This window comes from Pogonomyrmex barbatus, unplaced genomic scaffold (genome assembly GCF_055798465.1).
Source record: "Pogonomyrmex barbatus isolate J1 unplaced genomic scaffold, ASM5579846v1 scaffold8, whole genome shotgun sequence".
Lineage (NCBI taxonomy): Eukaryota > Metazoa > Arthropoda > Insecta > Hymenoptera > Formicidae > Pogonomyrmex > Pogonomyrmex barbatus.
This window is the reverse complement of record NW_028297182.1, coordinates 2669872-2681210: the sequence shown is the minus strand read 5'-3', so window position 1 is coordinate 2681210 and position 11339 is coordinate 2669872. Positions and strand designations below refer to the sequence as shown.

The following is an 11339-nucleotide window of genomic DNA, read 5'->3' as shown; positions in this document are numbered from 1 at the left end:
TAATAATAATAATAATAATATATTAATAATAGCAATAATAAAAATTAAAATAACTCGAATAATCATTACGCGATAATAATAGTAATAATAATTGGAATAATAATATTCAGAATCGTTATTATTACTATCATTATCATTATGTATACGCATATATAAGTGTCTGCGGGTATATATGTATATAAGAATGAAACATAGGCGTTTCATTCGTATATACATAAGCACAGTATCTCTCTCTCTCTCTCTCTCTCTCTCTCTCTCTCTCTCTCTCACTTTCTTCCCTCTTTCACACACATGCGCATTCTCTATGTACAAAGAGTAAACAATGAAATATTACACCGCTCATATTAATTTTGGATCCCCGCTCTCATGTAACGAGTAATATCACGGAGATATATCGGAGAAACCAACAAATTCTATAATCGACGTAAGAGTGTTTTCTTTTCTCATGGCCGCCACGTCTGCCGCGAATCGTGGCGCGTTTCAAATCTATCGCGTCGCGCGAGCTGAAAACACGCGCATTCTCATCATTACGTTGCGAACAAGATGTTATTAAGAACCGACAATGGAAGCGTGACTGCCAAAATTTAGAGAGATAAGCTTAATAATATAAAATAATATGTATTATCGTGAGACGTATCGTAGACGTATACAAACAATTATGACTCACCCAGACAGCCAAGCCTAAAAACAGATTTTGCAAAACGCTTGCAAAACGTCTAGAATGATTCAATCGGTGATGCGAAGTGGCAACAGCGTTGGTACAAGACTGAATATATGCAATGTTATTGACAGAATGCTGAAAGAAATGTAATCTGCTTGTCGAATACAAGGACAGAAGAATGGTGAAAGGAACAAAGCAGATCTGCAGTGTTCTGATGGCAGATTGACACGATTGCTGACATAACTCTGACGGCAAATTCTCGATGTCTGCTGATAATTGACCGTTAGATCAAGAAAAGCAGTAGCATAGAACACGCACTTTCTGTATATACTATTTTATATGTCATGTCAAAGGGCCGAAGAGTTCAATCAGCAGAAGAGTTTAATGTAGTTGATGCCAATACATCGCAATATTCTGCTCGAAGTTGACAATTTACGAGCATATATTGTTAATATTTCGTTTATTGGATCAATATTTTATTTTACATAAAATTTATAATAAAATGTATAATATTCTCACGTGATATAATGTTCTCACGTGTCGTTTGTTTATTTAATTAAATGAACCAATTAGATACTTATAGAAAAAAAAAAAACAATTTTATAACAATGCGTGTCTTTTTAGTATGTATTTTTGTTTATAAAACATCTGTATAATAATAAAATTTTTAATAATATTACAATCAAATTATTAAAATCTTCAAATTAACGTTCGAAAAATTTATATCGATAGTATTGTCATTAATATTGAATACATAATATTGAATCTTTTTTAACAGTCACGATTTATCCATAATCAGTGTTTAATAGTATCTTGTCGGTGGAAAAATATGTCAATATATGTACAGCATACATATAAGTTTCTCCACCCTGTCAACTTTAGAATTAGCAGTATAATCTTCCATCTATCTCTCTTAATTACAGCGTCTCGATAGTAAAAAGATAGTAAGTAATGATAGTAACAGTACTCCTACCAGTATCAACAAACATTAATATAATAATTGTGGCGGTAATAAAAATAAAAAAAAAAAAAGATAAGATGTGATGGATCTTACAAATACATTTAAGAATCTATGTCTACCGTCCACGTGTATTTATATGTTAATGTATGTATAAAGATTATGTATGTATAAAGATTCATCGCCATCGTACAAATTTTCAGTCTGTTTCGGCGACACCTCGTCGAATTTTTCTACTATTGTACCCTTCTTGCCGCAAACAACGAGAAAACAACGATATCCCGAATTCGCTCACGCTATCGACATTCATGAACACGTGCTGGCACGTCTCTTTCATATTACACTCTTCGTGTGGTATGTAAAGTTTCTCAACATATACTATATATATGTATACATGTGTATATATATATAATATATATATATATATAATATATATATAATATATATACAAAACATACATATATGTATAGATATTTATGTCTATATGGATGTATATACATTAGAGTCCTTTTCGCCAAGGACTGTTGCAGTCTCGCGCTTTTATATTGCGATTTACACCACACGTTCGATGCATGTCGTCGGGGAAAAGTGCAAAACGCTCACAAGTTGCAAGCGATAACCGTTCGTGCTACTCCCCCTTCCCCTCCCCTCTCTGTGCTTTTCGAGCTGGATAGAAAAACTTTACAGACGTACGGCAGCTCGGCGGGAGGGAACTCTCCTCGAGGGGGTTGACGTCGAAACGTTTGCCGCCCCGACAAAAGCGCGAGACACGCGACAGTGACGACAGTTATTATAATATTCTAGTAACAAAAAACTGAACGATCCACGACGAAGAATACGACGACGGTCGTGTCGAAAAATTTGCGTGCTACCGCTTGCGCGTGTCCCTAATACGCTCATTTTGGTACACGGTAATACCGCAGGACGAGATAGCCCAAGGTCCGGAAAACGATTAAGAACGCCAGGAGCACCGCCGTGTTCGCCCACAATGGTAGACCGGAACCCCTGACTCCACCTTGACTCTCCAGAATCGCGGAAACGGGTATCGTCGTGCCGTTTCTGCACTCGGCGAATTTAGTCGGCTGCGAGCATCTGTCACACAGAAGATTACAATCGCGATCAATACATACATACGTATCGCCCCCGAAAGAAGGTTCTTGCATCTTATATATTTATAGAATTCAATAACAACATACGGCGTGATTCGTCGTTAACTCGATACGACAGGATTAAAACTTCAGCTGCGCACGTATTTATATCACTTTTTATTCTTTTTACTCTATAAATTACACGTTAGAGAAAGTTCCTTTTATTCGAGCGTTCTTTAAAAGGGCACAACTTTTCTCGGGCACAAAATTTCACGTTATCATTGTCATCATTATTACTTCTGGAATTTATCATTCATGTCTCTCACATTTTTGTCTTATTCAATCGCTTCGTCGATTTTTTTTTTTTTTTTTTTTTATTCGAGAGTGAAGACTTTTGTAAATCTTTCGTTCGCGTGAGATAAAATTTGGACCGCGGCCGCGGGGAAGGACGGGGGTTGAAGATAGATCAGAGATGTAAGTCTTACGCGATTGGCTCGCCGACACCGAACTCCAGGATCTGCATATTCTGATAGGCGTAATGCATCATGCTGATGTATCTGGCCCACGCAAGCCATGGTGGGACCGACGTCGCCAAATAGCCGCCCAAAAGCTGGGTCGAGAGTGTGTACAGCGCGGACACGGTGATGCCCACCTGCAGATCTTCGCAACAGGCGCCCACGAAGAATCCAACGCTCTGTAAAGTATCGCGAAATTGAGCAGCTGGACGCAAATAAAACCGACTTATGTCGAGCGGTTGAATAACCGGCCGGCGCTCTCCGCCTCTGATCGATGGCTTTCGAGAGCGGACCGATATAGGATATGCCTTCGCGCACATTTCGGCACCAAATTTCTAATCTCTCGGCTTGCAATAAGCCGAGAGCGTTTAAAAGCTGCCCTGCTTATATCATCTTAATATCTTCCAATAATGTAAAAATACCGATTGAAAACACGATTGCGATTATCGATTATGCTCCCGAGAAAATATCTCCCTAAATATATAAATAAAATAGAATGTTTCACTGCTTCGTAAAAAAATAAAACATTGTCCCCAATAAAAAAAATATTGTCCGTATTTCTGTTACTGATTTCAAATCAGAGATCAAATGCTTGTGTTTATATTAATTTTCAATGGTGGTATTACACCGAGCGTTTTGACAAATAATTCTTTTAGTCTAACTAAAATATCATGCGTCAAGTAGCTATATTATATTTTTTCGTGAAAGTAACCTTGCTTCGCGAGCGATAATTTAAAGAATTATCCGATACCGATATTACAATGTGAAAATTATATTACGTCCTGAGAATTATTGGAAAAATAATTGATACACGTTTGCGAGTTTCAGTTCGATCCAATATTTAAGCATTATTTAAATCAATTGATAATTATATTATTATTACATACGAAATAGAAGAAACATCCGATCATCATTTTTATATAAAAAATTATTTTGTATTTAGACAATTATTAGATTTCCCGTTTCCATTTTCCGAGTTTGTTACATTTCAGCGGTCGTACGTTTGATTCACGATCAACGTTTCAACGTGACTGAATATTGAGTACGCGAATTGAAATTAAAATTCTAATTCCGAATCGAAATGACACAAAATGGCCACTTTCCAATTCCAACACCCGATCGCGACCGATCGGGAAATTGCCGTACCTGCGCGACTACGGTGTTGAGCAGCAAGAACATGAGCAGCGTGATGAAGACCGCTAGATTGTGGAAGCCCAACATTGGGTAACTAATCATATGGTAGACTGCGGGCAGCGTTATCGTCAACGGCAGCTCGCCCACCATCTTCGCCAGGTAATAGGCCGAGAGCCGATAGGATCCTGACAGGCGTTCCTTGTTGATCACCTCGCGCTCCGGGGGAACTGGAAGAAACGTCATCATCACGTTACTTTCCGGAATTATATCGCGTAAAGTCAATGTCGCACATCGGGCAAGTCGGGAAAGTCGAAGCTTTTAAAAGATCGAGCTTTTAACAGCTAACTCATCGGCGTTCTTCTTTTCGCTTTTAGCGATTCACTTCAAATCGCGAAGAGAGACTGTAAAATATTCGGCCTATCGGATCTTATCGCGATCCTTGGATTTTTCATAAACTTTGTAATAAGATTCAATTTGGCCAATTGGTTTTGTTTTCACCGCTTTCCGCGGACGTTTTAAAATAAAGTTGAAATCGATTTATAAACTCCGAGGGAATCAAGTTTTCCATTAATCGGAAGAGAAACTTTTACGATTACACGCGCGTCGAGCTTAAATCGCGAATAAACGTTTTAATTGTCGATTTAGAAAATTTACATACAATTACTATTCCGTATAATTAAACGTTCGTGTAATTAAAATTTATTTTGTTGGCTCGCAGAAGTAAATTTGATACGTTGTAATTTTGTTTCATTCAAATATCTAATGCAAATATTATCCATGATAATAACCGGTCTAGCCTCAAGGGCACAATTTTCTTCTTTGCGACGGGATTTCGGTCACAGGCAACGCGCAAATGAGAATTAAATTCAACTCACAGCTAGTGAGCGCTCCAAAGTGTGCAAAAAGCATCCAGTATGTGTTGCTGAAGAACATCCATCCCTGGATATCGTGAATGGCTGCTTCAGTTCTGGGAAGACCCAGCCATAAAAGCCCGGTTAGAAGTCCGAGAGCTACCGTTTGTAGCCAGTGCAAACGCGACAACATTCGCGGTCGGGCCTCTTGAAAATTTCTTTCCGATAATACCTGAAATCAAAGGAAGGCGTCCCGTTTACAACGGATGGCCGTTGATTCCTGCGGAGTTGCCACCAAGTTGCTAACAAACGTAATAAATTAAAGGTTTTATTTGCGCGACTCCGCTCGCGTGCGTGAAAGCTCTCTTCTAGAGAAGAGAAAAGAAGGAAAAAGAAAATGTTCAAAATTAAATCCTGATAAATATATGATATGTAAAATTGAGTCTATAATTTTTCTGTGTGGAAAATTAAAGCAGGATTGCTGTTGGTACATCTTTCCGAGAAGATCCGACCGGGGAGGGAGGGGGGGTTTTCGTTTACTTCACGGATTACTTCACGATACACATGATTTTATAATAATCACACAGCCGTCAAGTTAATATCTTCGGAACGACTCGATTATATCAGCGTCCGTGAGAAAAATAGAACGCAAAGTTTCACAATGCTAGTTTTCGAAGGCCTTTTTAAACAATAACTACGGTACGTATATAGGGTGTCTCGGACATCCGTCGCGTCGAAAGGCTGATTTTCGGATCTGTGTTACTTATTGTTTTACGATGTCCACCAGGTCAACGAACAAAGAGAACGAACAAAGAGATTTATGTTCCGTGTCTCCTAGTTCAATAAATAACGCCGATAGAATATTGGACCTTGAACATCCCCCCCTCTCCCCTCTCTCTCTCTCTCTCTCTCTCTCTCTCTCTCTCTCTCTCTCTCGTTCTCTTTCTCAGGAGAACAAGAAGTGACGCGTTCTTCGCTACTACAAGTCGCGAAGAACGCGTGGTTTCCGCCAGGTAAAAGTGATGCAAGTGACGGGACGTTCGTATTCGTAAGCGTAAAGCGCGATTACGAATGGGCATACCGGTCGCCCGGTAATTATCCGAATATGGCGAATCGTGCAAACGCGTCCTAGATCCTCCTCTCTACCTTCCCGGCCGGTCTTCTTTCTCGCGCAACGACGATGACGACGACGACGACGACGACGACGACGACGACGACGATGACGACGACGACGACGACGTTTATGCACGCGCGCTCCATCTTTCTCTACCTCCCTCGTGAGAGCGTGAGATTCTCGGCGATGTTGCGATCCACCTACGACACGATGTCGGTGACGCGTCCTCCGCGAATAGGTAAACCGGTACGCATTAGTCTAGATACATTCGTTAATCGGTAAGCGCGATGAATAACGCACAGCGGGAATGCATGCCGATTCGTTCTCTCTCTCTCTCTCTCTCTCTCTCTCTCTCTCTCTCTCTCTCTCTCTCTCTCTCACGATGAACGATGCGTCATATCTCGAAAAATTAGTCCGGCTATTATAGCGACTACACTTTCATCCGTCGGCGAAGGATACGCTTCGGAAATTATGAAAAATTACGTTAGAACGTTCGCCCGGAACGTCCGAGACCTACTACGCCACTTTTCAGATATTAATGGCGAAAATGACAGTAAGCCGTTTCAAGAGAATTAGATCTTACGAACGATAAAGAGGAATTTCGACGAGTCAAATTTTAAAAATGTATAACGGAAATAGAAGAGGAAATATTATTTATCGTCTATAATTTCCATTCTGCGAGAAGAAAACTCTCTCTCTTCTCGATGCTATCTACTAATGTTAATATATTTTTACGCTGACATTTAGCGCTCACTGTCTTTATTACTTTCCGCCTTCCGTCGTCGCGCGCGGAATAATGCGCGGGGATAAAGAACGTTTAAGCCGAGTGAAATTGTGACATTGTACTCGGTAATTGCTGCCAAACACTCGCAAAGCGCACTCACTTTGAACTGCGACCAGAAGCTCGTGGGCCATTGCCAGGAATAGTCATCATCAGCAGAACTCGCACTACTACTGGCGTGGCTTTGTGTGTCCAACCACAGCGTACGGCCTTCGTCTTCCTTCACTGTAAAGCAGTCGAGAAAACGGGTGTTTAGAGTAGCCTTGCGAGGATCGCACCGTCGAAATGCGCGAATACGCGGGAATGTAGTTGAATGAAGGAGAAATCGCCGACGGTTATCTCATAATTTTCTTTTTTGCGCTTGGCTTTTTTAATTAAATAACCGCTTATTGCAGTTTATCTTGTCGCGACATTCTTAAATATCAATGTAGCAAGTCTCTAATGATTAAATTTATATAAATGATTAATGATTAATCATTTATATAAATTTACATGACGTTCTATTATTATTTCTTGCTATATTAAATTTATTTTGTAGACGTAACTTTTTCATTATTTCACGGCCTCTGATGTAATTAAGAAACAAAAAATTTAAAAAAACAGAAGAGTGAGGTTAAATGATTACTAGTTTTATATACCGATATAAAAGAATTTAATTTTCACCTTTATGCATAATGAGAGATAAAATTCAGAAATTATTAAAATCCTAAAGTCTCCTGTAATTAAATCTTTCTTGACGATCCGCTTAATATTTTATTATCGGACGGTATTGAAAAAGAAAATTTCGTTTAATTTATTCCAATTCAATTTAAATTGGTCAAAGTGTTTTAAACGTTGTTCGCTTAAAAAATGACCTCGATTTCGAAGCACATGCTTTTGTTTGATCAACCCCCATTTATTATTTGGTTTATTATTTGCTATCGAGAATTAAGGCGAGATGATTCCGGTCTATTTTCGAACCGTCCACGGATACATGTATTTACACCGAGAGAACGAGAAGATAAATAATTCCGAGGAATCGGCACGCCGTAGCCGCGCCGTAGCGCTCCGCGAGTTAAAAGCTTTAAACACTCAGCGGGACAGGTTCGGTCAGGTTGCCTGTCTTCAGCAGTTCATAAAGCGGCCCTTTTAACATTCGCCGTAGGTCTCGGCGAGATACTCGATCTTTGAGCAAGTGCACGCTTTAAATGGGCACATCGGAGCCGTAACGGTCCGCCTGCGGTGTATGGGGGAAAGTCTAGGTGTGCATACATTTAAATACATGTATCGCCGGTATGCATACTATACCGTTGTGGCTGATGTGGTGCTCGTGATAATGGATGAGATGGTCGCAGAGCGGATGTTGGCTGGGATTATACTCCGGGCGAAGTTCCGGTGGGCAGTCAGGTCCCTGTCTTGCAGCTCTCGCCGCGGCCACAATGCGATCTCGAACCTCCTCCGGCCCCTTTATTTGTTCCACTGAAACAGAAGTGTTTCGGTTCATAACCTCTGGTCGACCTCTTTTCTTTCTTCGATTCTGATTCATTCGCAAGGCATTCGATGTACGTAAAAACGTACATCGTGTATCATTTCAATTATACTCTAATTTTGCCGAATACAACACAATATTTTTTATAATATAATTCCGAGAAATCGGCACGCCGTAGCGCTTTTATAATACGTATTTGTTAAAATATATAAGAAAGAAAAAATGAAATTTTATCACGGAAAATATATTTGAAAGATTATAAAGAAACTGTCATCTTTTTTCAAACATTGTGAATCCCGAATGAATTCGAGATGTCTCAAAAGAAATAAGGATGCGCAAAACAAGATTTTATTTGTTAGGTGCATCATATCATTCGCTAATCCAACTCTAGGAAATCAGATTTGGCATAAAGTAAAGTGCACTCACGAATGAAATCTGCGGGGTTATAATGTGGCAATAGAGTAAGTCCTATCGTTGAGAAGAATCTACCGACATTCGCCGTCGAGCCATAATACGCCACCTGACCGTTGCTCAGTAAGAGAAGCTTACTGAAACTGTGGAACATTCTGGAACTAGGTTGGTGTACCGTCACCACGATGCTTTTACCCTCTTGCTCGGCATATTTCTTCAACCGTGAGATCAATGCCTGTGCCGAGTGTGAATCGAGTCCACTCGTGGGTTCCTGAAAGATACAAAAATATTCCATAAATTAATGCAATCACGGTGTTAAGTCTAGAACACTTTTTCTGGATAACTCTCGTGGAAAATTATTTCATATTATGTATCTAATTTAAGTATTTTTCAGCTTATAACTTAAAAGAAATAGGAATTTGTAATTCCATGTCCATTTCACTCTAAGAATTTTATGACTTTTTAATATCATGAAAATTCAGATCGACGGATTATTAAAAAGAATTTCGTTATTATAAATATTATATCCTTGAATTTACGATTTAGATCCACATAAGTTTTCATACATTTAAATTCTCCTAATAATAAATTCTTCCGATTGATTAATATTTCAAGATTTTTTTAAAGAATATTTAGATCCCTATTTTTATTATAATATAAATATAAAATATATACAACAAACAAAGAATAAGACAAAGATCCAAGCGCAGTAAGAAGGGCGCAAATGTTAATTTTTTAACAACATTTAATTTAATAAATCTTAAACGTTTCAATTAATTTTTTTATCTTCAGCAACAAAAATAAAAAGAAAGAAAACTAAATATTGAATAAAAAATGTATGTATAATAACATAAAATATATATGAGCATATTATATAGCATATTATAAAACTATTAATTTTAGATTCGTTATAAATATAATAAAACTTAAATCATAGAAGCTTATAAAAATAAGATAAACTTACGTCAAGTAACATTAATGACGGATTCGTGAGTAATTCGCAAGCTATACTCGTCCTTTTTTTTTCGCCACCAGAGATTCCGCGCTTCGAATAATCTCCAATAACTGTATAAGAAATATATTATTAATGTCACATATATTAGAGAAATTATCATATGACAAAATGTATTTAAGACATTTACATAGATAAATAATCGCGAACTTTAAATATTAAATTTCAAGTGATATGCGTCATCTTTCTATTTTCTATATACGATTATGCGCAACGTCGCGAATAATACGCGAAATACATTCGTATTCGATTGTACGAGCGGTGAGAAGCGGAGACCCGTCGTCATATGAAAAATATTGAAAATGTAGGCGATCGCAATTACCATGTCACGCATCTCACCGAGGCGCAGGAAAAAAAAAAGGAGGTGTTTAAAGAAGGTTTCGAAGATACGGCGCGTATATATAATCTCAGACAACAAAGCGTCAAAGGCGTTTTATTAGCATGCGAACCTACGTCCGCGGTCGCGGATAACAGAATTACGAGCAGATTATCGATGAAAAATCATCGTCGAACAATAAAGATAAATAGTTTTCCCATCGACGGATCTCGCTCGCTCTCGGCGTTGGCGTTTCCGGATTTGCTAACGCCAGCTGGAAGCCGACGAGACGCGGGGCGCGTGATTTCTGACGCGTGGTAAATTATTAAACTTCGTCGTCGCCGCCGCCGCCGCCGCCGCCGCCGTCGCCGTCGCCGTCGCCGTCGATCGCTCACGCCTTCGGGGCACAGGAAGAGAAACGAATGTATAATTGTGTGCGGGGAATAATATTTTACGTCACACGTAAAGGCCGAGGCGGTTCAGCGTTCAGCGCTCGAGGAGCTCGGGGGTTAACGATCGAGAAAACCGTTTATCAACCGACCGACAATGAGCCCGGCACTTCGCGGCGGCGGAGATGGCGCTTTCTGTACTTTCCCTCGTTTCGTATTCAGGAAAATGTCATCGCACTTCCGCTACGTTTGACGCAGCCGAACGCGGGGTTTCGCGGGTTTCGCGAATTCGAGATGAGGTTCAAAATAAAGATCGAGGATCAAACCGCGAGCGATTTTTACTTTGGGGGAAAAAGAAAAAGAAAACGAAGCAGTCTTATGTCGATGAGCAACTGGATATATAAAAAGAATAAATTTGAATTCAAAGCCACTAACGAACAAGACAAAATCTGCCGTTCTCTGATTGAGATTAATCAGATCTCTTGATTTAACGCCTAATTGCCGAAACTGTTCGCTGCTGAAGTACCAATGTCCAATCCAATTTTCTCGTTAACGACGGGTCTACATTATTTTGAGAAACGATGTCCCGTCCAATTTTCTCGTTAATGAAGAATCATTAACGTCATTCTGAAAGTCTCACG

General features: G+C 39.2%; 1 protein-coding gene across 3 annotated transcripts in view; it reads right to left on the bottom strand.

Moving 5' to 3' along the window:
* Positions 1 to 254: 254 nt before the first annotated feature.
* The window catches only part of E23 (ABC transporter G family member E23), a 123395-nt gene continuing 112310 nt past the window's right edge, over positions 255 to 11339 (bottom strand). For all 3 annotated transcript variants that reach the window (XM_089084090.1, XM_089084091.1, XM_089084089.1), the window contains 8 exons: positions 9946 to 10046; positions 8997 to 9252; positions 8390 to 8560; positions 7206 to 7327; positions 5232 to 5439; positions 4369 to 4583; positions 3193 to 3401; positions 255 to 2711 (listed from right to left, as the gene is read on the bottom strand). In XM_089084090.1, coding sequence (XP_088940216.1) covers positions 2516 to 2711; positions 3193 to 3401; positions 4369 to 4583; positions 5232 to 5439; positions 7206 to 7327; positions 8390 to 8560; positions 8997 to 9252; positions 9946 to 10046 — 1478 coding nt within the window. In that variant the 3' untranslated portion in view covers positions 255 to 2515. The remainder of the gene's footprint in view (positions 2712 to 3192; positions 3402 to 4368; positions 4584 to 5231; positions 5440 to 7205; positions 7328 to 8389; positions 8561 to 8996; positions 9253 to 9945; positions 10047 to 11339) is intronic.